At 34.1% G+C, this 26,320-nt stretch overlaps 1 protein-coding gene across 1 annotated transcript in view; it reads left to right on the top strand.

The window, feature by feature from the left end:
• LRRIQ1 (leucine rich repeats and IQ motif containing 1) overlaps positions 1–26,320 on the top strand; it is a 113,750-nt gene that overhangs the window by 45,108 nt on the left and 42,322 nt on the right. The window contains exons 18-22 of the mRNA XM_056340918.1: positions 14,907–14,996; positions 15,709–15,833; positions 16,429–16,524; positions 16,872–16,957; positions 25,124–25,225. Of these exons, the coding sequence (XP_056196893.1) occupies positions 14,907–14,996; positions 15,709–15,833; positions 16,429–16,524; positions 16,872–16,957; positions 25,124–25,225 (499 nt within the window). The remainder of the gene's footprint in view (positions 1–14,906; positions 14,997–15,708; positions 15,834–16,428; positions 16,525–16,871; positions 16,958–25,123; positions 25,226–26,320) is intronic.

The following is a 26,320-nucleotide window of genomic DNA, read 5'->3' as shown; positions in this document are numbered from 1 at the left end:
GTAGTAAATTATGAGGACAGTTAAATCAGAAAAAAACCCACACTTAGAAGGCCTGTAATGCACAAAATCTAGAAATTGTTACTAGTAATTTTTCCAAGTTATATAGAGTTAATAATGTACTTTTAGTTTTAAAGGATTGAAATTGGTTCAGAAGTTTCCATTCTAAGAAATAAAAGCGTGCTCCAAAGGAATCTGAGGAATAACATCACATTCAAAATTCAATCTAGTGATAATTAAGTACAAAATAAAAATGGCTACAGGATCAGTATTGTCATTCAGTACACAAGGAAAAGAATCTTTAAACCAATTTTATCTTTTATAGTCTCAAAATACACAGTCTACGTGGGAAGTTCTAGACTCCGTACACATAGTAAGGCGGCTGTTGATGACTTAACTATATGTTTGTCTGAAGCCCTGCTTTCTCTAATTGTTCACATTCATTGGCTGATTTTTTTTTTAATGGTTTCAGGTAAAGCAAAGAAAACTGATAGTAATGTGGCCATCTGAGATCTAAGAGGATATGACAGAGGGTTTTTTCCATTAACCCATGTCTCTAAATGTGCTTATTCAGCTGCTGCATCTTTGCCAGGGCCATTTGTCAATATTCCACTGTAATTTTGCAAATCAGAATGACGTGATAGCCCTGCTACTGGCAGGAATAGATCTCGGTTATGACCACATGTTTGTATGGCTCATAGAGAGTTATGAAACCAAGTATGCTGTTAACAGGAGCAGGGCAGTGTACAGTTGATCAGTCTTCAGTCATCTGAGTATCAGCCTTCTTTTACCACCCCTCTCCCTTAGAAAATAGTTGGCCTTTGTATGAAATTATTACCAATGACTTGATGTCTTGGAGTATTCTTTTTTTCCTTCTCCCTTTCAGCAGCTATTTTACCATTCATTTTAAGTATTGCTGTCTTATTGTAAGAACATGCAAAATGTTTAAGGCAGGAGTCCCAGGCATCGTTTGGTAGACAGGAAATGTGTGTGTGTAAACATAGAGATCTGGCTTAAATTTTGGGATTTTCTTCTTTTTAATTTGAAATATATATACAAAAAAGAACAGTCTCATTAGTTGATGTTTTCTGATCCCTGGCTTCTTTCTAAAATAATAAAAAGCAGAAAGTTGGAGGATTTATTTCTTCACACAGGAAGGAAGTATCTGTTCATGTATTAAAGAAGGAAAATATCCTGTTTTGAATTATTCAGCCAGTAGGCCGGAGTCTTATATACTGTAATTGAATTGAGCCGTTCTTGTTTCACTCTGTTCAGCTCAAATAATCCTGTGATTTTTTTTTTTTTTAATTGCTAAATTTAAAACTACATGGGCAGTTTTGTTCCATCTGTCTGTCAGCAAGGCAATTGCTTGTGGGCAGGTGCTCCTGAGGCCAGCAAGAAAAGAAAGGAGTGGGGAAGGCAGGAAAAAAAGGCCAGCTTATTTCAGAGGGGTTTTCACTGTGTCACCCTCTGGTGTTGCCACACATTTCTTCTTTTATTATTTTTTTTACTTGTTATTGAGTTTATTACAAAAGAAATGGGTTTAGGCAGCAATTCTCATAGAAAGTGTTTAGGTTCAGATGATGATAGGAGAACCATGAGCTGGCATTTTAATTTGCACTGCTGAACTGGGGACTGATGTCAAGTAAGTTACCTTAGCTTCTTATCATGAAAAATATAAGAACATCTGTTTTCTACAGAGCTGTGTATGTGATAAACTTACTGTGTGTGCGCCCATGAAGTATATACTGTGTTCAGTGAGTGAGCATTTCGGTGTTCAAGGTATGGCTCCAACTAGAATTATACTCTGCAATTTTATCACATTTTTTTCCTTCCTCTTTTTTTTTTTTTTATTTTTTTTATTTTCAAGCGTATATCTTGTCTGTGCTGGAGTTTGATTGTGAGAAATGTGTGGCTTAACTGTAATGGCCATACACTCTGTTCTGCCTAGCCCAGACTAGCCATCTTCAGTACTAGATTGCCTGATTCCATGTGTCTTTAGCTGTTTCCTTCTCTGCAGGTGGGTGATGCCAAGTCACATGGACTTTCTACTTTTGCAGAAACAAGCAGCAGAAGCTGGGAACAGTCTTTTACTTCCTATTCCCTCCTTTCTGGCCTCGGTGTTTCATAGGAAAGTGCTGAAGCAGAGCCAAATAATGGTACATGACATCAGTGGCTATCTGTTGGGTCTCAAACAAGCATGTAGGGAGGAATACATATTGCTGGGCTGAGAGATCCCATATGCTAGGGGTGAAGGAAGAGAAAAGTATCTGCACGCCATTTTGTACAGATTTTACTGTTTGATAGGGTGAGTGAAATGAGAGAGAAGGGCAGAAAAACATTTCCTTATGGCAAACCAATACAAATGTATTAAATCTTGTCCAAAAGTTTTTTTTGAGTAGTCCACTATTTTGTAGTGTAGTCATTATTTGGGGTTTGGTGGTTTGGGTTTTGGTTTTTGTTGTTGTTTGGTTTTTTTTTTTAATACCAGCATTAGGTAGATTTCAGTCATAATGATTTTATTCAGTGTTATCTGGAATTCTACAAAATCACTAGTGTGCCAGCACCTATTTAAACCATTTTTAAATACCACAATGCAATGAGTCATTAAGCACCAGTCTTCACAGAATTGCTGTTTAATATCTTCATTATAAACTCAGCGTACCCAGTGCTCTCTGGAAGGTGAAGCTGCAAAACAGCATGTGGAAAACTCTAGTCTTTGCAGAAGATCTTCTGTTTACTTCATTTAGGCATGTTGAGCAGTGGTATATTTTTAGTCCAAGTTTGGCACCATATCACATAAAGATGATGCCAAATCCATATCACATGGAAGATGGATGGCATGAGATTGAGGTGGAGGAAGAGCCTTTATCTTGCTCAGAATAGCATGACTAGTAATCATTTCACCTGAACAATTACTGATACTTTCTTGTATTCATGTCAGCTACCATATGTTGCCAAAGACATTCAGAGGCAATTGATGGCAGTAGTGTTTTTTGTCTGTTGTATTGTGCAATGTCAAACAGGCTATCCTAGATGAGATAAAAGATCTGGCCAACAGATGTCTTAGAAAGTATGAGCCTGGTATTTAGTGATATTTTCATGTCTTTCATGTGGACTCTGAAGAATTCCAGCCTCTATGGTCCAGAAGGCTGATCTTAAGGCAACCTTTCATCAGCAGTCCATCCATGTAGCAAATGATCTACAAGGCACAGCTCATTTTACCTCTGGTGGACAAAATCTGACAACACATTTGCTTGACACAGCTCTTACTTTCTGTACCATGTAACAGTCAGCATTGTTGTTTTCTTGATGAGAATATCCTATGAGCCAAGTGCAAAATGACTGAACTTGTCAGTGTGTCAGAAAGCCTGAAACAATTGAATATGATCAGTTTTATGACAATTTTGTCAGAACAGTAACCATTGAATAAATTATTGTTTTCCTACCGTGAGTCAGCAGATGGACATATCTTTTATTCTCATCAAGATAAATATCAATATTGAGGGTTACGTGGCACAAGAAAGCAAGTACTGTATTTTTCAAAACCTCATTATTTTTTTAATTTAGTTTACAGCTATGTAGTCATACTTTTTCAAAAAGGAAGTAGCTTTCTAAGTTGTGACCAAACTAAAAAGAAATCCGTCACTGCTTCCTTCATCAAAGAGAATAAATCTTTTGCCCTGAGACAGTGTTGCTCTGCTTCTGAACTTGATTATGTAGAACTTTAAAATCACAGTCTTTTTGACAGCTTTTGAAATTATTAAGCAGGAGTTTCCTTCACATTTTTTTAACATATCCACACTCAGACACATAGTCATTTCTGCTTTTTTTGCTTGCCTTCCATGGCAGCTATGTAGCAGGGGTTTTCTTCCTCCCCTTTTTCCTTCCTCCTTCCTCCCCTTTTTTTGTTTTTCCCCTTCCTCTTCTTTTTTTCAGAGGTGCAAAGTATGAACTACCTCATGTGCATACTTTACTCTTGAAAAGCAAACAGCAGTTAGAATAATGTCTTTACATCTCCCATCTTTAGTATGCTTATCACGTATCCAAACTAGACACATACAATGTGTTTTGTTTTCTTTTCAGATAATCCTTCATGGTGTGGTTTGTCTCAGGCTGTGAGCTTGTGATTGTGGGCTTGGGACAGTGATTGCTGTTTTCTTGCTAGTGCCAGGAAATAAATGTAGCCTATGGATTAGAAGGTCCCCATAACATTTCTTGTATCTTGACATTCTTACACATGTCTAGCTCTTGTAATTGCTTATAAATGTCAGATCAGAATCCACCCTTTCCATATTGTATACTGCAAAGAATATGATCCTTTTTTCGTCAAATTTCTTATAAGGTTAGTGTTGTAGAAAAGCAAAAAATTGTCATGAAAATTTGATTAGATCCATCCTCTTCTTTTAAAAAGGAGAAAAATTCTCCTAAGTAACACATTAGAAGATCAATGTTTTCAATGTGTGTGTATCAACAGTCTCTTGATGTGATCCTGCTTCTTCAGCTGCTATGTTAATGAATCGCATGCCATTCTCAGTCTGTGGCATCATCAGATACATAAAGCATCTCTTCTTCCTCTTTCATCAATGACACATATCTAAAATGCTGAAATCCTGTTTTCTAGTTATCTGATAGATATCCTGGTCTTGGAAGTAGATTGTTGCAGTCAGTATCTGATAAAATAAACACAAACACAGCTATTAGGAGTTGAGGCAGCTTCACAGCTCATTCAGAATGTGGCCTGATGGCTTTTGGGCTTCCACCATGACATCTCAGTTCTCGATGCCACCTGAAATGCTTTTAATTTTTAAACAAAAGCTATATTCATGGCTTGTCTCTGCCTAATTCTTGGTTAAATAGCTAGATTTAAACAAATACTTTCCAAAGGAAAGCCCACTAATAATGCATGACACTAAAGATACCATTTGGAGCCTTTATTTAGCCAAATGGTATAGTGTTTTTCTAAATTATATTTAGCTTGTGTGACATATCAAAGTATATCAATGACATTAATTATACTTCCTAGTCTTAGTTCTGTAAAGGCAAAGTCAAGCATCAGAATTGAATAAACAAGCTAAGCAATGGAAAAATGTATAAAAGTGAAAAAATGTCTTTGTGGAGTTTTAGACTCATTACTGTAGCCTCAAAGGAAAATCACTTGAAGCCAACTATATCCTTGTAAATGGAAGTAATAATAGAGCCATCAGCTCTTCTCCATGAGTAAGTACATTTGCATCTGGAGTCTGTTGAAAGCTGAGCTAAGAATCTCAGATCATTGAATATGACTTCCCTGAGTTCTTTAATTTTTATGTAATGTTAAAACTGACATTTTAGTGTAAATATAGATTGTGTTTAAAGGATCTCATAAAATGTCTGATATTTAGCACGTCCACGTACATTGATCTCCATTGAAAAAGATTTATCTTTTGTTTAGTAATGCCTATTTAGAAATTTCAGGAGCTCTGTGGACTGACTTGTCTGTACTCTGTGAGAACAGGCCATTGAAGCAGCCAGTATTGTAATTGAGTTAAACAGCAGTACTTCTGAAGAAAAAGAGGAAAGTGAGATGTCAGCTTCCTTTCTTCTCCACACTTAAATTCATACACATCGCATTGCCTGGAGCTTATCCTTTTTATTTTAGAGCATAGCAGATGTTACCCAAGCACAGTACAGCTTAGCTCACCTGAACATATAATAAGTCCTAGGGAACAGATGGGATGCATCCAAGGGGTGTGAACAAGCTGCCTGTTGTCATTTTGAAGGTCATTCTCTATCATCTTTGAAAATTCGTGACAACTGGGAGAGGTTACTGGTGACTGAAAGAGGACAGGCATCACACCCATCTTCAAGAAAGGCAAGAAGAAAGATCCAGGGAACTAGAGGCTAGGCAAACTTATCTCAGTTCCTGAGAAGGCTGTGGAGCAAATACTCTCAGAAGCCATTTCTAAACCCATGAAAGAAGGTGATTAGGAGCAGCCAGCATGGGTTTACCAAAGGCTGATCAACTCCATTGCTTTCTGTCACAAGGTGACTGGTACTATGAATAAGGGGAGGACAGTGCTTATTGCATGCCTTTATTTTAGCTAGGCCATTGACAGTCTGCTAGAGTCTTGTTCTCAAAATTTGTTGAGGTATGTGCTGAGCAAGTAGACCGTAAGGTAAATGGCAAATTGACTAGACTACCAGTCTCAAACAGTTGTGTTCTGTGATGCAAAATCCAACTTGTGGACTTTTTTATCCAGAATTAATTTTAATCCAATTAATGGAGCCCATCATAGATGGTAGGGGACCAAATTAGTTAATGTTTTAGTTAACAACCTGTATGATGGAACAGAGTCCAATCTCACTAAGTGTGCAGATGATACCAAATTGGGGGCAGCAGTCAGTATACTGAAGGATCAGGGTGTTCTTTAGAGCTTGCACAGGCTAGATAACAGGCTGACCAAAGCCTCATGATCTTCAACAAGAGTAAGTGCAGTCTGATATATGGGCTAGAGTCACCCCATGCAACACTGTTAGCTAGGGGCTGACTGTCTAGGAAGCAGCACCACAGAAAAGGATCTAGGGTTCTGATGGACTTGCTTCACCATGCAATTCTTGAATTTCTAATAGTGGAAGCACAGAAGAGGAAGAAAACCAAAAATATACCCTATAAAGCAATCTTAATTTAGCTAAAAAGCTTTTTAACTTTGTCTAGTTTGTCCTTGAATGGAGTAGGCTAAGGAATCCTAAATGCTAAATACTGTTAAAACCATCTTCCGGTATTCAATTTAACTTTTTTTTTTTTTTTATGGAAAATACTGGAAAATTTTATATTATATGGTAATAGCAATAGCTATTGATCATTTCACAAATTTGAGTTTACAACAGGAAACCAATCCAAAGAACCAGATCCTGAAGCTCTTGAATTTCCCCGAGTGTAGCAGTGCAGGTCCCAAAAGATTTGAAGTGCTAGGAATGTATAAGAAGAGTATGAGTAAAGCTGAGAGATGATTAAGACGTATCTTCTTTAGAATTATGCATTTTTAGTGTAATTAGAGATTCTTTATTATCAGTTTCAAAAAAATATATGCTTACAACTTAGTCTTCTTTTGCTCTTTATCTTCCAAATACTTTTTTGTTCTTATTTCGGAAATAGGGACTTTTAAACAAAAAGGAAAAGTTGTCTTGAATCAAATTTCTCATCTGACGTGAATTTTGAAATATATTAAAGGCTAGATGACTATAAACTTGTGACTAGTCTACTTTTCGTTACCCTGTGCTTCTGCCTGAGATTCCTTCTTTTGACAAAACTTCAAGCTAAAGTAAGGCTTTCTTTTCTATTGTGTTTTTAGTATTCAGTCCCCAAACTTGATAGAACATTTGGGGTTATCTTCCTTTGAAACTGCGTATTCTTTGAATGTGCAGTATTTAAGGTGTGGGGATGAGGGGTCCCTTAGCTCTTTTGTTTGTTGGTTGTTTTTTTTTTTTTTTTTAATTCATTGCCCCTTGAAAGTTTTATTTGTTTTTACAGAGGTAGAAGAACTTGGAAAAACGATTACAGGGACGTACCACCTAAAGTTTGTGTAATGTGGCAGTCAGAGTGGGGAAGACCTGAAGACTTGTGACATTTTAAAGGGGAAAGACTGCATCTGGGGTCTTAGAGCCATTTTGAGGGGTGGCCCGAAGGTGCCGGTATCCTGATGTTTATTGAGATGAGTGGGGGTATACATCTCAAAAGATTTTTGAAGCATACATTTCTGATGCTTACTTGAACTGTGTCTAACCTCTGAAGCTGAGGTTACCATTCACCCATCTGTATTTTTTATTCCTGTATTCAAAAAAAGATGTAGGACCCAGAGCTTCCTTTGAACACTGTCAGGCTTAAGACAAAAATGCATGTCTAGAAAAGTTTGGGTCATGTAGGTCACGAATGACTGGCATCAACTACAATAAGATTCAGGCTTTTGGAGACGTAATTACATACGTATACATTCAAACTTTTTTGTGAACGAAAACTTACAGGGTCACTGAAATTTTCATTATTCATTTAGTTTTTTATATTCTGAAATAAATTATTTTCATAATTTTAGTATTATGTATTTAGAAAAACACATACATATATTGAATTTATAGATATGCATTAGAATTTGAGAGAACGGTTAGCTTTCTGAGTTTATTAAACAGTTTGGAAAAAAGATATTTGGAGTAAAAGTTTCCTCCATAAAATTTTCTTGAATGTTTTTCTTAACAGAGTGTTGTGATTTTTCTAGTAACTGTTAATATATCTTTCTTATAAATGGACAACTACAAAACTATGTTTGTCCTCTGATTTTCTTACAAGAATGTACTCCAATAATTAACCAGCTTTTGTAAGTCTGTAAGATCTCTTGGGATCAATTAATCGTTGTGATGTTTCTCTGGAATACATATGATACTCACTACTATTTTTGGCTTAAAAATTTGTTTGGTTTTAGCAGTCATAAGAATGTAGCCGTGCCCAGCTTTCTTTCCTAATTCTGTTGTCTTATATAAAGAAAGGGTTGAAAAAGAAGCATTGCCAAAGGTTAAAATAACCTTTATTAGGGTGCTAACCTATTTATCTTCACCACATAAAATATGTGAAAAAGCATGAAAGACAAACCCAGACAAAAAGACTATTTTTTCCTACTGCTTGGAGTTCAGAGATCCATTTTCTATGAAATGTATATTCACTAAACTGTCTAATTAAAAAGACGTCTGTATACAGTTTTTTATAAAATAGTTCAAATCAATACATTTACATATAGTTTTAAAATGGTGGAAATTAAGACTGAATTTTTGTGGCATTAGAAATGGAATAATAATGCAACTAATAGATGATTTAGTTAAGGTTGATCATATTTGATATTGGCTTAGCTTTGGAAGTTTTTTAGAAAGTCTGGGCCTGCACTGACATTCAACTTCCTGACACTGAACTAAGCTTTACACGTGAACTTTATTTTCTCAGAAAAGCTAGCCCATAGAGTAATCTGATTCCTGAAAAGACTGGATGAAAGAAAAGGCTAAATACACAAAAATATCTAGATCTTTAATTTCTAAAGAAGTTTTCGGTCGCAGTCTATCAATATGTAAGTGAGCATAGAAAAGTGATCTGGTCCTTTTGTATCAGCTATAAGAGCTAAAAATTTGTGATTTCTTAAGAAGTTTGTTAAAATTTCATTATGCCCTTAGAGAAGACATTTCTAGCAAAGAATACTTGGGCCTTGGCAGAAATGAAGTTTAGTTTAAAAAGAAATTAAAGATGTTGTCCTGCAGTAGCACAGGATTTGAACAAAATATGCCACAGAGTTAAATATGTTTGCCATAAACCAAGAGAGAAAGTTACAGCTTTCTGCCAGATGAAAGACAGTACAGCATGGCTGGCTGTGGTATGCCCTGTTCTGTTGTGAATATCCACAGGGTTAACCTTTGGCTTATGATCCTTCTGCCTGGCCACTCCTTCTCCCAGTCTGAGCAATTATTTAACCTGCAAGGTGTCTAACGCTAGAAAAAATAGTTCTTCATGTGGCATGTTGCCCAAGAAGAAATTTTGTCAGTTTATTTGAAATACTCATAGAAAGCTGTTGAACATTCTGCCTTGGATTAAAATACTAGCTTTCACTTGTCTTTTCATTTTAACTTTTTTTTTATTTTCTTGGAGCGAACTAGATTTTAACTGTGCTGTTCAAATATACTCACCAAAAACTAGGAAAGTAGAAATCAAGGACATCACCCTGAAGAACTTTATTTAAACTTGTATTCTGTAGAGAAAACTAGTGGAAAGTTTAATTCTGATTTATTTATTTATTTATTCATGTTACATATTATTCTTATTAAAAAATAATTTGAATCTAGAAAGGGAAGATACTTAGTGAAATCTTGTTGAAAAAGGGCCATTCTGACTGAAAATGCCACTAATGGGCTGCCTCACTGTGGGGAACAGAAGTCCAGAAAAACAGGTTAGACAAAACCAGGCAGGGGAACTGGGAGGTGAATGTTTTTTTTAAAAGCAAAGAATTCCACACATTGTTTCTGTGAAATTCTAATGTGGAAATATTTTTTTTCTTAATAAAAGATGCTCCCCAACCCCCATCCACCATTCCTCCTATTCTATTGTAATGCACAGGAGCCAGTCATGACTCTGAGTTCAGAGTGATTTTTGGATATTAATTTTGTTCTGCTTGTTTGACTTCTGTAGGGCAATTTTCCTATTTTTATCTTAAGATACTATATAAATAAAGCACTACATAAATATCAATAAAAAAATTTCTGGCTAATCCATTGCTATCCTGCAAACAGTGAATGAGTCAATGAAGAAGTGAAGGAAGAAAGGAAAGAGGTATAAAGAGTTAGTTCTCCCAAATTTTCAAAAATACTTCCACAGTTTTATCAGATGATGATTCATCTCGTGGTTCTGAGGTCCACTGTGTTTGGAAACCTGGGGTAGCTTCAGCTCCCATGGCAGCCAACATGTTGGCCTTTTGCAGTTCACCATCCTCTGAGAAATGTAAATGATTTGCATTCTTTCTGGATTGACGCAGAAATGACCTTGCAAGCACACTAACTGCGTGGCTATATTTGTCATAAGAAGTTAGACTACTGTTTTGAGTTAAAGAATCTTTTCCTAGATGTTAGCAGAAAGTCCTTAAACCACAGTTTCCAAGGTCTGAAAGAATATACTGAGGGAAGGATTGTCCTGAACATGTCCAGGTCCTTTCATTCTTTCCATAAGCACTTGCTGCTTAACTCTTCTCATAGCAGAGTACTGATGTAGATAGATACATGGTCTGACCCAGAACTGAGTTGTTACATACCAAATGCTGGCCTTTCTTTTCAACCTTTATTGTTAATGCCTTCTTGCATCCTCTGCTTCAACCATAGTACAGGTTTGGGAATTGGCTAGGGTTTTATTATACTCTTGTGATCCTCCTTGACCTGAGAGATGACAGGCAATATGTGACAGGATTATTCCCAGTTTGGACAGTTACTTGCAGGAGTGCTTCAAAGCTGAGTGTAGTTTAAGACTGTGTCCTGTGACCTGTTCTTTGTTCATGATTTAAGTATGACTCAGAACAGCCCAAATTACATGTATAATCATCAGAAATTATTATGTAGCTCCAGAATATAATCCAGAGCATATAAAACATGCCTAGATTTAGATTGTTTAAATAATGCTTGCACTAAAACTCTGCTTTTCAGTAGCTCATTCAGTCTCCATTTTAGTAGAACTATTCTCACTGACTGCGGTGGTTGTAGGATTGGATTCTGTTTCTGAGATCACAGAAGTTTAATATTTGATGGTAAACAGTCATTATATTTTGCAAAGAAAGGGATAAATTAAATATTTGAAAAATGAAGGAATAACAAAACAAAAAAGTTTAAATACAACATGCCATGAAAAACAATCCCTAAGCCTCCAGAGTTCATTGGTGAGCTACAAAATCAAAGGGGAGAGAAGAACCCTGGCAGGCTTAGATTCTTAAAGGGTGAAAAAAGCCTTTTGATTCAGAAGAAAAAGTTCTTAATCCTAATGGATAAATGGAAATGGCAAATGCTAGGTTTTATTATTAAAATCCAGAAAGAAAACCCTAAAACCAAGTATATTCACACCTTCTTGCTGAAGAATATCAGGGATAATTGTGTTGTGTTTAACAGTGAATTTGGTTTTCTGTATTCTTTCTAGTCTTGGAAGTATGTTGTTTGTGTCCTGAGCAAGAGCTAAATGAAAACTAACATAAAGTCATAAAAAAAGGCCCAAATAAAAAAAAAAATCAAAAACTTTGCCAGGTATTAAAAATGTGTTTCAAACAGTAATTTGAAGTGAATTTATTTCTATGAAGTTTAAAAAAAAAATCAGAAAGGTCTATATATGTTTTGTGTGCTCGTGAAAATTGAAACTTAGTCTTTGATTTGAAACAAACAATGGAACTGAATTATGGATGACATAAAAGCTTCAGATAAAATGATGTGTGTTAAATCAATTGTATGTGATTTACATGTGTAAAGATATGTTATATACCTCAGTATTTATGAAATTAAGGAATTAATTTGGCTTTAGAAATAAACATAAATATAGTATGCCTATAATTGTTTATGTAGTTCATACAATTAAACATTATAGTTTTATTTGCTTTGTAATTTATCTGGGATGATTGTGGGTGTGTGTTTTTCTTTTAGTGGACAATATCAGAAGAAATTGATCTAGTTTTTAGCCTTAGGTATTGGTAAATCTGTCATAAACTTTGCATTAATTATAATTTAGGACTGTGCTTATGAGAAAGGTATGGACAGTTTCTTGAACTTGGTGCTGTCAAAATCTCTAGGGATAAAAGTAGTTGAAGAGCATATATTTGAAAATCAATTATGTGTTTATTTTTGTTAGCCAAAGCAAACAACAGTGTGATATACTTCCATAATACGCTACAAATTCATAGGAGTGCCTAATGTGCTTAATAATAAATCATTATTTTTTTTTACTTGTGTATTTATACTTTTGAATCATGCTTTTATATTTTCATTGATACTTCTTTTCAACAGTTAGAACACTGAAAGACATTTTATAGGCTATGAAAGAAATAAAAACACTGTGGGGAATATTAAATTAGCAAATGGCAGACACTAGGCTAAGAAAATATTTGTGAGAAAAGTTTCAACCTAAATATTAAGAACAAAGAACTTTAATTGGATTATGGTACAACTATAAAGCAAAAGGATTCGATCAGTGCACTGCTTAAGTGATTCTTGTACATCATGGTACACACCAGTTAAGTTGATTGACATTTAAATTGTACATGTAACTCTCTCCCAGCTGTATTGATTCTTTTGCAAGTAGAGGAGGAAAAAAATACTTAAGAAATTTGCCATTTTTGTATAGCTTTATATACCAGCAAGATAGAAGACACATCTTTTACAGACATTGAATTTACCTGTGACTAGATTGCATGCCCACACTTAGAAAACAAGTGAAAAATTCTTATCTGAAAAACTACAAATATGATTTTCATAGTGCAGTTGAAGAGTAAATTCAAGGAAGAATAACATCTAATTATCTAATTTCAAGGCAAGTTTTTGGTCAGATTGTCTCCCTTTCTCATAGTTACTCATTTTGACCGTTCTGCCCATAAACCCCAGGTAAATGCAAAACTTGAATGTGTCATAGCTGTGTCTCAGCTGAGATATGAAGTTGTCAGTCTTCTGTGTCTGAATTGTACCAATTTCACATCTTTGAATGATCACCTTTTGGGATTTGATTTACTACAACCTGTTTCTGGAATAGATTTTAACTGTGAGTTGGTTTTTTTTAATCAACCATTCAATGGTTGTCAGTGTAAGAGTAGTAACTGAGGAGAGGTAAGTTAGTGGGTTGTAGGTAAATGTAACAGTTACAGAATGTGGTAGATTTTATTTGTTGCCTGGCTCTACGGTTTATTTACATAGATTTCTTAATACATATGACCACCTGAGAGGGGAGGTGTGGTAAAAAGTTAACATTTTATATTTATCCTGAATTGAAATGGTACGAAGGAGAAGAGTGGTAAAGAGGTATTATCTGTTAATAATAAGTGCGTAGAATTTGTCCAGATTTATTAAATAAAAGAATAAAACCCAAATCATACTGTAATCAAAGAATACAGAATTCCAGAAACAAGGAGTCAAAGTGTAAGAATGCATCCCTTTTAAGACATGCAAATAAAGTCAGAGTTTATTGAAAATTTATTTTAAAAAGCTATGTCAGAATGGAAGAATAGTGGCTCACAGTTGCCTTATAAATAAAACAAGTGGTCTTAGAGTCACCAAACTATGTGACTAGTACCTGAAGCAACCTTCTCAAAATAGTTGGAATATAGTTTGTCTGTCAGAATTTCAGAGAGCTCGGAAGATCTTGTTCACCAATCTAAGGCCATGCAAAGTCCTACACAAAATACATATTAAAGTATCCAAAGTCAGGATAATTTCTTAGGGTCAGAAATCAGTGCAATCTGAAATATTCTATGAATAGGAGAAAGGTAGTCCAGTTTTATAAATTAGACATTTTAAAAGGAATGAACCCCAAACTCTTTGTTGCTGAAGTGAGAACAGCCTGAATGACTGAGCCCTGTTTAAGTGGAGCCAAATTCTTCCGTGGTGTTTACTTGCTGTGTGGAAGTAATTTGCTTCTCTCGCTTATCAAAAAAACCACGTGGTTGAAAAACTCAAGGATGTATAAAAAAAAATGTCATATACAGGTTGAGTTTGAAACAAAATCTAAATTCTCTTTTTATGAAAGAAAACTGAATTCTGCCATGAAGTGCTTGACACTACAGATAGCACCTATTCAGTCACCTCTCTTCTTTGCAAGCTATTATTTTAGTTTGCCAATTATTCTGTTACATCAAAAATAAATTAGTTGAAAAAATAAGTACATATAACATTCAGGCTTTTAATCCAAATTTCAGTGAAAACTCTTCACTAATTCAGTTCAACTCAGCAAAAGCAAGTTTGACCGTCAGGCACCTACATCTGATATAAAATGCTCAGTCAAAAACAGCAAACAAAGCTGTTCATGGTCTTTAGGCCTTTTTTCAGAGTTCAGCAGTCTTTCTTAATAACTTGAATTTACTAACAATGTTGGGATAAAATTAGAAGAATTTGAGAAGGAAGGGATGCATCTTACTTAAAAAACAAAACAAATGCAAAAACCCCAAAACCCCCACAACCCACAAATACTGTTAATGTGATTTGTTTAAAATAGAACAATACAACACAGCATCTCCAAAGGTGTTTGAAGATTGCTCTGCAGGTGGCAGTTCTGATATACAACTTGAAAACACTTGAAACAGTATGCATCACAATTTAAAAGAGACTTTGCAAAAGTGATCAAACTAAACTGATTTTGTCAGTCCATTTTTTGACTTTACTCATTCATGCAGGCTGCAATAGAGAAGGAATGGCTAATTCTAGATTCCACCCATTTCCCTTCAAAAACACTCCTGCTCTCAAACAAGCTGGACTGGCCAAAGGTAACATGTCACAGAAACTTCTTACTCTTCAGTCTTTATTCATTCCTTAAGGATATGCTAGTCTGGGGTGATTAATAAGACAATCTATTGACTTGAAAAACACAATTACTTTTAGAAGTCTCAGACTTCCTCCTCATCTCCAGATGCAATTTTTCTTTTAGATTTTCTTTCATTTGCTTAGTTTTTTCTTTATTTTGGATTTATTTCAACACTTTACTTCACAGTAGCAGAAAAAAAAGATGATGTGCTTCATCTGTACATTTGGCAATGGATTAAAAATTGCTAGTTGACACACTACTTTAAAAATACTAAAATCTGCATTATATGACAACAGCTGAATGTTTTCAGAACAGCTAAAGGTCATTGAACTGTAATGTCTGCTAGTTATTTCTTAAACTTTGAAGTTTTAGCTTTTTGTTTTGGTAGGGTTTTCTCTTCTTGTTACAAGTGTAATATTACTGATGTTTTATTTCCTACAATTAAAATAAAGGAATCTTATAAATTCATTATATTTGGGGACATTACTCATAACTAAAATAATCTTTTAGCTCAATTTAGTTAGTTGAAAGTAAGGTCTATAATGGGCATGTCACCATTAAGAATCCTTTCTGTTACAGTAACAGACTGAAACCCTGGTGCAGGTTTACTTGCGCATTTTAAATTCAAATTTGCAGGAATCATCAACTGCATTTTTCTTCTTTCTTTTACTTAGAAGTATTCTAGGCCTTCAAATTCCAGTGAACATTCAAATAGCTTGTCATTGTCCCCACCGGACACTTGGCAGTGTGTTAAAAGATCACATTCATATGCAGCAGAAAATAGCCAGTTTCATGGCAGGTAAGTCAAATAATATATTTTTTTCATTTTATTTGGTTCGTTTGAATTTTACAAAAATCAATTAGGAGAACTTGAGGCTTTTCTGATGCTTTTGCTACTTTTGGTTAATATATTATGGGAGATAAAAGCCATTTACTTGTTAAAACCAAATATCAGTTGTCATTTTTCATTGGCTACCAGAATTAAGAATATAATATATATGTGTATTTTGATTTATCTAGGTTTGACTATAAATCATAAAAATTATATTTTTTCACATATATCATAACATAGATGTTGAAATAGAGATTTGTAAGACTAGATAAAGATTAAAAGGGATTTCTTACACAGCTGCATTCTTTTGGAGAGAAAGGACTGAAATATGCATCAAGTAATTGAAATGTAAACATTTCAAATTGATGGCAGACTTTTATTACTCTCCAAGATAAAGCCTTCCTGGAGTATTAAAATAGATTTTTTTGTATTATTTCCAAGCTTCAAAAGTGCCTTTAAAAGGCACAAACAACTTGCAGAATAACAAAGGCTGCAAAATAATCATCCGAGACCCTTTCTTTTTTACCTGCCTTTCAGTACCACTCTTGTACTTTGTTTTCAGGTCAAGGAAGGGAAAAACGTCACAGCTCTCTGACTGGAAGGGAAGAAAGAAATTTTCATTCATGTCTGAAAAAGAAGAGAAAATTTCAGAAGAATGGTATGTTAAGCTATTTTGCTTACTTAGTGATTTCCAGGACTAGATACAGTATAGCTGGCTGTTGCTTGCTGTTACTTAAGTTCCACCTTTCAAGAATCTCTGTTTTCTACCAAAGTAAAAATTACTCTAATCACATCTACAAGTGTCTGGGAGACAGTTGCAATAATGTAATGTTAAGATAAGCATTGCAGCTATCTGTGTAATTCAGAAAGTTTCATAAGTTTCATGCTATGCATAAGAAATACTATACACGTTGTATTCTTTCTGAAAAGTGCATTATACAATAATATGCAGCTGGTGTAACATAATACATGTGAAATGTTTAGTAAGTTATTCTCTTCCCCTAGGGGTTTTAAAGATATTTCTACTGCACAGCTAATGCTGAAGAGGTCCCATAAAATGAAGCCCCAGAAATACAGTAATAAAAATTTAGGTAAGTCAACAGTTTAAAAATGGTTATATTGATGAAACTTTTCTACTCTTAAATCTCAAAATAGTGTCTTTCTCTTAAGAAGTTTGCCTGCACAACATTAAACATTAATTTGAATAAAGGTGGAGTGTGATTCAGTAAAAGCAACTCAATTTAAATCAACTTGTTCCAGTGATAAAATATTCAGATTTTTAAAATTTTTCTACTGCATTTTGAAGATGAGTATGTGACAACTATGCTAAACAGAAATTTTGTTTCTTTTTGTTCATGTATCTCTTTTTCTAGATATGGAATTTATATGTCTGCATTTTGTGCTTCTTGTATTTTCCTCTTGGGAGAATATCAGGTTAAAATTATTGACTTAGGCTGGAACTATTATGAAAATGACATTTAGAGACATATGAAATGAAGTCATTTATTATATTAAATATGCATTGTGGAAATAGATTGTGTTTATCCAGCTTCTCTGTAATTGTCTTCTGGTTCTTCTCAGATACTTCTTATGTCAATGAACCTTTCTTAGAATCATTAACTGTTAGTACGATATGCTAATGGACGTTAATAAAAATATTAAGAACATACTGCTAGTATAAGAAACATTCACATATGTAAGAGCCTGATTGGCAACAGGACCTAACTCTAAATAGTCTTTGGAAAGTGTATCTTTATTTACTTTTTTTAAAAAAAAAATTCTATCATAAGCTACAGTTAATTTTCATCTTTTGTATAACTTTGCAAATCTCTTCTGCATTAAGTGTTGAAAATATTGAAAGACATTTTGCTCTTCAAAGGGAAAAAATTCAGCCTACAGATAAAGTTAAGAAAAATGTTTCTTTGTATATTTTGTTCTACTTTAAAAATCATTCCTAAAAGTAAATATGACAAAAAAAAATCTCTAGTTTAAATTATATTTTTTAAAAAAGGGGGGGAGGGTGGAGACAGGCGTGTAATCAGCAAACTATGTTTTTTTGTTAAAGGAGAAAAAATGGATAGGAGTTTAGTTATTATATTTAAATCTTGTTAGCTTCCCATGATGCCCTACCATGTTACATTAGAAAAAAAAAGAAGTAAATATCTGCTGTGTAGCTGAGTTGTTTACATATATTCCATGTGGTAGCCTCTGTATCATTTTTAAATGAATAGAGCTTATTAGGTTATATCATCTTTTTTTTTCTATATGCTCTCTGGTTTACATTAGTAGTAATTAATCCAGTCATAAATGTCTGATTGAGCGTATCAAATTTGCTATCCTATTTTTGTTGTAGTTCTAATAGATTTTTTAGATATGTTTATATTCACTTTGTTCAGATTATTCAATATGGTATATGGGTGTTGAGATTTTTAATGTACCACTTGGAATATTCTCAAAGTATATTACTATTTTTTAAAAAAAATTTAAAAACTTTTGCATAATGTTTTTATAGGTTCAAATTTTCTCTTCTCGACACTGCCTCATATAGACATATTTTGTATTTCTGACTATTATCACATGCACAAAGATAACCCATATATATAATTTTTCTCTATAGAGTTATCTGACAGTCATTGAAATTGCAGTCTTTTTTCACATTGGAAGAAAGCATAATTTCCAGAACCAAGAAATATGACTGAAAATATTGCATACTCAATCATTTTTCAGTACAAAGATTATCAAGCCAACTATTCTTTCTTATATACCACACTGGCAAAGTCAGGCCTTCCTTGGTCAATAAGGACCAAGTAGACCTTATCAACTAAACAAGTATTTTTATCTTAAACTGATGCTAAATCTCAGCTGTTGCACTAAAAAATTATCCTGATGGGATATTCTTCATGTAAGAATCTCTGTGTATATAACTATATTTTACATCAGCTAGCTCCTCTGAAGTGGTGAGAGCAAGCCAGGGTCTTTTTGAGGGTCTGGTTGAACAGAGGGACTTTACAGCATTTAAATTAGAGTATATATACCTCCTGAGGCTAGCCAGCTCCAGATCAGGAAACTGTAACCAGAGCCATTAGGCTGTCAGTATCTTTCTTGGATCTCTGTGTGGTACAGCTCATGCTAGAATACTTACTGCAATTCCAGTATACCTAGAGAGAAAGAGTTCACAATCTTAGGCCATTGCTGTGAGTTTAATCCTACTGAAGCAGGAATTTCATAAGAGACTTTATTCCTTCTAGTATTTAAAAGCAGATTGAAATGCATCTGAATAAGTAAATGTCAACGCTGTCTTGTAGCGTTTCTATAGAAATTAGCATCCCATCACCTTCATCTCCTCTGAAATGAGCTTTGCCCATCTTGTACTTACTGAAGCTATGTATGAAATGTCATAGAATATATTTTAAGTATTATTATTTCTGTTAGAATTTCCAGGTCCTCAGTGTTACAAATGCAACTGTTTCCATTTTAGCTTCCTGAATTAACATAGTAGAAGGTGTGCTAATACCTTCTAAATAATTTTGTTAGTGATAAAGATTCCTACCCACTAGAAAATAAGAAGCCAGCATCCACTTAAAGTGTGAATTGTAAGGTGTAAAAAATCTATTTTCTATGTTATATCCATTTATTACTACATATCTGACTTAAGAGCAAAACACTAAGTTCTGACAAAAAGAAAAGCATCTAAAAGTTCTAGATACATAAATCATAAGCTATTAACAAATAAACTTTTAGCTTTTATTCTAAGATTTTGGCATCATCCCAAACATCTTTTATGTGCTGTTGAACAGTCTATGGTAATGGTCTTATTATTGCAAGTACTGCTAAGTTACTGATGGGTTTTGTAGAAACAAATGTCCTGTCAGAGTATGCTGTCTGCTTCCATATGCTATCAAAGTTTTGCCTTATGCCTTAGATTCACAAATGCAAAGTGTTAAATCAGCTTCCATTCAGAGAGTTTTACAATTAATATAGTCAAGGCATCTGCTGAATTGGAGCTTGGATTGAACACTCATGAACAGGTTCAGTTCTTAACATCCTCAGGTGTAGGAATTTATTTCTTTCCATTTTCCATCTAAAACATTTTTCTTCTCTTAGCACAACAGTGATGGGATTAATTTGATAAATTATAGAAGTCTACATCTGAGCTAGTCATCTGCATTCTTTTATGCAAAGAAATAGATACCTTAAATGCTATTAATTTCCTCCTAAAACAATTAAAAAACAGGCTACTTGAATCCCACTGTAAAAGCACTTATAGTTCTCCATTGCCTAGACACAAAACTGAGAGTGACTGGCTGAAATACAGAGTTAAACTGTAGATATGTAGAAGTAACTGAGAAATATCTTACCTCATATGTCTGGCCATGTACCTTCTCAGTAGTGGAAAAAATATGGAAAATACTGGCAAGTGCACTGAATCCTGTGGTTTGTATTACAAGGAAGAGCTTAAAGTAGTATAACCTTATAACACAGAGTGATTCAGGCAATGCTTATATTGCAGTAGACCAGTCCCACCAACTAATGGCCTTAAGGCCTGTTATGCCCTAATCCACTACAGTTATGTATGCTTGTTTATGTAGTTAAATAAAATTGTGGCCTGTATTTTAACAATACCAAATGTAGGCTGTGTCTGCTTCAACTATTTTTACTCCACAGTAAGATAATACAAAAAGTGTGGGAAGAAAACAGAAATTTTGCAGCCAAGTAAAACTGGCATAATGTCAGAAATATTCCTGTTTTATCAGGGGTGCCTAAACTTCTATGGAAATTCTAATTAAAAATTGAAATACAGCAGACATTAATTCACCTCACTATGCTTAAAAAAATTAAGCATCTATGACTCATAACAATCTTATCTTCCTAAAGATGTCTTGGCACAGCAGTACAGAATTTCTTGCTTAACTTTGAATTTCCTTGATTCAGTGGATTTTGTAGTAGCCTCTGAAAGTTAACTTCTTTTTCTTTTAAGGTAGCTGGAAGCCATGTCTTGCTTTCAGCTTCTCTCTCCTAGAGCTGTATTACTTTCTGTTTAACAATTTATTTTCCAATGGAAAGCTCTCTTGTCAGTGACTGACCGCATCAGATGGTAATTGTTGCTGCCACATAGGTAGGGAAAAAAAAAAAAAAAAGGTAAAAAGCAGCTGGAGTGGGCCTTGACTCCTAGAACCAGAGCACAATGATAAAGATATTTCACAGAGATCAGCAACTATTTTTAGCAGCAGTTTAGAATTTAAGACAGCAATGCAATACTAATTAAACAAACAAAAAACCAACCCATAACAAAATCCCAACCCACCCCCCTCAAAAGCCACAACTCCAGAACAGATGACCTGACTGCACAACATGGATTTGTGGAATTAACAACAGTCAGAATAAAAACCTGGGGGAAATTATTATTCCTTGTTACACATTACATAAATGACTATTTGTCTATATTTTCTTAGTAGCAGAAAGAAAGCTACTTCTGTTGTTGCAGTGTATTCCATGTAGTGGTATAGTCTAGGAACTTCAGCCATGGATGAGTTGGAGTTCTCATTGCTGTTTAACGATGGAACAAAATGTGGTCTTTCTTCAAAATGAATTTACAGATTTAATTATCTTATAGATAAGTATCTGTCACTGTGTGCTACTTTCATTTATCAGCTCTTTAAAGTTGGCACAGATATGTTTATGTTTTTCTAATTACAGATAGTGCACAACAAAAATGAATGACAAATATTAATTCTTCCAGTTTCACATATTATCAAGAAGTTGTTTAACAAATGTGATGCCAGATCAGGCAGTAACTATTCCTTCCATATTGTTTCTATAACATTTCTTGTGTTTGTCCGACTTATCTTCTATATTTGGAGTCAGCCAAGCAATGTGCATTAAATTACCTCCCTGGTTCCTAGATTGCCAGCACAGATCATTGTCTAATAAGCCACATTTAAATGAGTATGCCAGAGTCCAGGAAGATATTTGTATGATTTTGAATTATTGGACTCTTTCACAGTTCTCTGTGTGAAATCTAAAACATTTGATTGCTTGTCATCAAAGCGTACATGCAGTTCATTTCCCTAGCTCGCTCAGAGACTGAAAAGCACTAGTATTATAAAATAATCTATGTAATATTGCCTACGTTTGGGACTAGGTAAAGAAAAGGACTCATTTTTAATAACAAAAGAGCTGTAGGCAATGGTTGAGGTGATCCAGGTAGGTACAAATTCAAGTAGTCTGGCACTGTGTTAAATCCCTGTAGGTTATTTAAATTATTTTGCAAAGACTCAAAGATAAGTCTTCTGATAGAAATCTCTTAGAAGAACAATTTCCATCATTTCCCTCTCTTCCCAGTTCATGGACCTTCTTTACTACTGATATCCTTGTGCACAAATAAATCTTTGAAAAATCTAGGTTGGAACTAGTAACTTCATGTGACTTCACCCAAATATCCTTGGTATAGTTTCACTTTGGACTGGATGGAGTTTTCATGGAATTGGGAGGGAGACTGGATTAAGGAAAGATGAAGTTTTTAAGCCATTTTGAAACAATTTCAATAGACCCACATAGGCAAAAAGTATGTTATTTAAGGAATTATAGAAATCCTCCATCACATTTTGTCATAAGAGTTTTTAATCAATTTTGTCACTTTGTCTTTGGTCTTCTGTTGATGAGAAACACTGGCTTTGTAACTAGCATAAAGCTAGAAGAAGCTAGAAGTCTTTTTACTAACACTATTAGTTTCCAACAGTGGGTGCTGGAAAAATTGTAATTTTAAAAAATATTATTCTGTAAATTTTTTATCCATGTATAGCACTTGTATGGCTATTTATCTTACAAGTACAGAAAACACAATAATAATTCATACTTAAAATATTTTTATAATTTCTGTTACTTAACATTTCAGCGAGAACTGTTAAAATATAATGTATTACTATCACAAGATATTTTTATCACAAATCTTACTGTGATCTACTCACCCAAATATTTGCTACCATGAAGAACACTAGGTTGCTACAAATTTATTTTTGACTTGGGAGACATGCCAAAATAGGCATACTTTATGCATCTCTGCAAAGTGAAAATACCTACAAATCTGGTAATCCAGTTTGTGAATAAAGTGATCAGAGTAAGTCTAATAATTACCTTTAAAACTAGTGGAGTTAATCATTATTTATTGTACTTCTTGTGTTGTTTCATTGAATTTATACTTTAGTTAGTAAAAGTGGGTTAAAATTCTTTAAATTTGACGTCTGGCTTAATTTGGAAGCTATAATCATCATACAAGATGAGAGAGCTTCTTCTAGATAATTTGAGATAACAAAGTGTAAAGTATTGCCAATTCTGCCTGGGGAAGAAGGCATGGCCTAACTTCCATTTGATTCCTTTGTTAGTCAAGTTTGCTGCTTTATGAGAAATCAACACCATTAAGAACATTCTGTCATCCAAATGCTGCTGCAGTGTGGGCTGACAAATACCATAACATTCTGATGTGTTTTCTCAACCTGCTCTCTCTTAAAGTATCCACACCCAGTTAGACATCTCTGGGCTTACAAGGCAAAGTTCCAATATGCCTGCATGTCTTGCTAATGTCAAGAGAGCATTCTCTGAGAAAAAGTGGAGCTCTTCAGATCCTGTTATGTTCCATTAATTTGTAACTGAAGAGTCTACTGCAATTATAGATCTAGTCAAAACCAACTTTATAAATTGCTGTTAAACTTGGTAAAAAATGTTTGATTTTTCGAATTAAAAATAAAATAAATAAAAAAATGATTTAACAGGGCATTCTGATCCTTTATTTCCATAAATAAGGACACACACAAAAACCTGCTTACTTTGATGCAGTATTATAGATGCTCATATAAACTCTCAATAAATACCAATAAGGTCATGTAACAAACTCTAAATGAAGCATCAGATGTGAATAGTCATGTAAATGTATTCTGTCTGAATGCTCTTTTGAGTCTTTCCATCTCATCTGTTTTACTGCTCTGTCTGTTCTGGCAGTGTCTTACATATTCATTTTTGCTACACTTGCATTCTTTGTGAAAATTTAGATCCTTTCCTTGCTATATCTACTTTCTTGCTAAGTTCTATTGCTGTTCCTCTTGACTTTTATTAGTTTCTACTCTTTTCTGATAGTTTGTAGTCACCTTTGCAGACAAACCACTTCTGGCTTATTGTTTCTCAGATATTCAGAAATTTCTCTGCTTGTGTTATTTTCTTCTTCTTCTAACCATATGAAATATATTCCTTTGATTTTTTCCTTTGGCTTTCTCTTACTCATCTTATGTTCAGTGTCATACCTACAAAACCCTATATACTTTTGCTCATTATTATGTATCTGCTTTTGTTTCTACATTCTTCTCAAGGGTTTTTTTTTTGTTTGGTTGGGTTTTTTGGGGGTTTGGGTTTTGGTGTGGGTTTTTGGGTTTTTTTAATAACTGGCTGGTTTGTTCTGCACTGTGCTTAGAATTTTCACGTTCTTCCTAACCCAGTTTCCCTTAAACTCCTACTTTCCTCCTGTGTCAAGCAAACAATTCTTCCTTCGCATAAAAAAAAAAAATGCATCAGAATCACCTTTCCTGACTTCTGTGGTTTGGCAATAGTTTAGTCTTGTTTAATTAAACTTCTTTTTTTTTTCCAGTCTAGGAACATGTTTGTCTAGGTTTATATACAATTCTGTGTTCATTTGCTTCTTTGCAAAGTTTTCAAAATAACAGGAAACTACTCAAGATTTCATAATGTGGTATAAAAAGACTTTTGGAGTATTTTTTATTTCAGTAAAGATGGGACGTGAAAGAAGGTTAGCTTATTATCTCTAAGTTTAGCCTTTAAAAAATAAACTTCCTCCTGTTAATATTTTATAGGTATAAATGACTTGATTTAGCCTGCTGAATAGTTCTGAACCAAAGCTTTTAGAAACAGTGCTTGGTATATATTCTGCTAATATTTCTGCTTTAATTTCAAGCTTTAAAAGCAGGATTTTTTTAATATTTTCTGGAAATATATGCTTTAGAATTTATTTTTAATTTGGAGATGAGCTAGCTAAAAGATTACTAGTGTTAAAATCCTGCAAAATAGTGACTTTGGTTCTCGGTTGCACGTGTATTTATGTTGCTTTATTTTACAAAGTATAATCCTTTGTGAATATAAAACCTAATTTTAAAGGTATTTTCATTTATTAAGTGGCTAAAAGGTGAAAAACTGCTTGAAGGAATGAATGAGCCAGGTCTGACCTTTGATTTTAACTTGTTCTTGTCATCTAGACCCAGCTGTGTGCCTGGCGTTGTTCAAAAACAATGAAAATAAACATCTCCATGTGAAACCACCAAGGAAGACACAGCCTATATATGCTGGTTACTTTGAAGGTATGAACAAGTATTTTACTTAGCTTTATGCATATAAGCATATATAACTTTTAATGTCTTTTAAGCAAGCCTACTTGAAATGTGAAACAATATGCACAAATAGAAAGCAGGAGTTTAAGGTTTTTATCTGTTCCTGGATATCTCAAGTTACATCAGTGAAACATTTCAATTCATTGGGGAGGGCAGGGGGGGTGCTCCTAGACATTAATTTGTAATGAACTAGTGACTAATTTATTTATTTATTATTATTATTAAATCTTCATCATAAAAACCATCAAAGCATGTCACAGAGGTATAAAATACAAAGCACTAGAATAAAATTTTATAAATGAAATATCACTTCAAATTCTTCATCTTATTTTCACTTTTCCTCAAGCTAGCCATTGATTCCTGACAACCGTAATGTTTTTAAGAAGCTACTTTCACATATATTCCCTAAAACTCCACCATTTGACATTCTTCTCTTCTTGAAGACAAGAAAAGAACCTTCAGCATGTAAATATAAAATTGGCTTTCCAAAAACATTTAAACACTGATGTTGCTGTTTTACTGTTGAAATTCATGTTAAAACTCTCCTTGGTTCAGTAAGGCCAGGTCAATTTAAAATACCCATGATGTTAGAAGCTGAGCATCTCCAGAGGCATTGTTTTTAGACTGTTTTGATTCCTTTTGCAACTCAATAGTGTGCTCAGTAAGTTGTCAGTTGTTGCCTCTGTCTTTTTATCTTTCTCAAAGACACAGCTATACTCTATCTGATTTATTCCCAATCCCACAAAGTAAAATTAAAAATAATAAAACTGTATTAACATTCACTGAATAAGGATAGAAATTAGAACCTGTCTGAGACAGGTGTGCAATCAGAGTATACCCAAACTGCAATTCAGTCAATTAACCTAGCTATATGAAAGTCTGGATTTGCCTCACATTCATAAACCCTGCTCAAATTTGGTTGGAAACAACTCTTGGTGAATTCTGAAGAGGAAAAATGTTTGCATGATTACTTGCCTTGGATCCAAGCATGAATTTACCTAGAATATAGAGTCTGTATATACTGTGCCTGATTTAGCATTCCCAGTGTCTCACATCTGTTCCTGT

This window comes from Falco biarmicus, chromosome 5, assembly GCF_023638135.1.
Source record: "Falco biarmicus isolate bFalBia1 chromosome 5, bFalBia1.pri, whole genome shotgun sequence".
Classification (NCBI taxonomy): Eukaryota; Metazoa; Chordata; class Aves; order Falconiformes; family Falconidae; genus Falco; species Falco biarmicus.
This window is presented reverse-complemented; position numbering and strand designations above follow the sequence as displayed.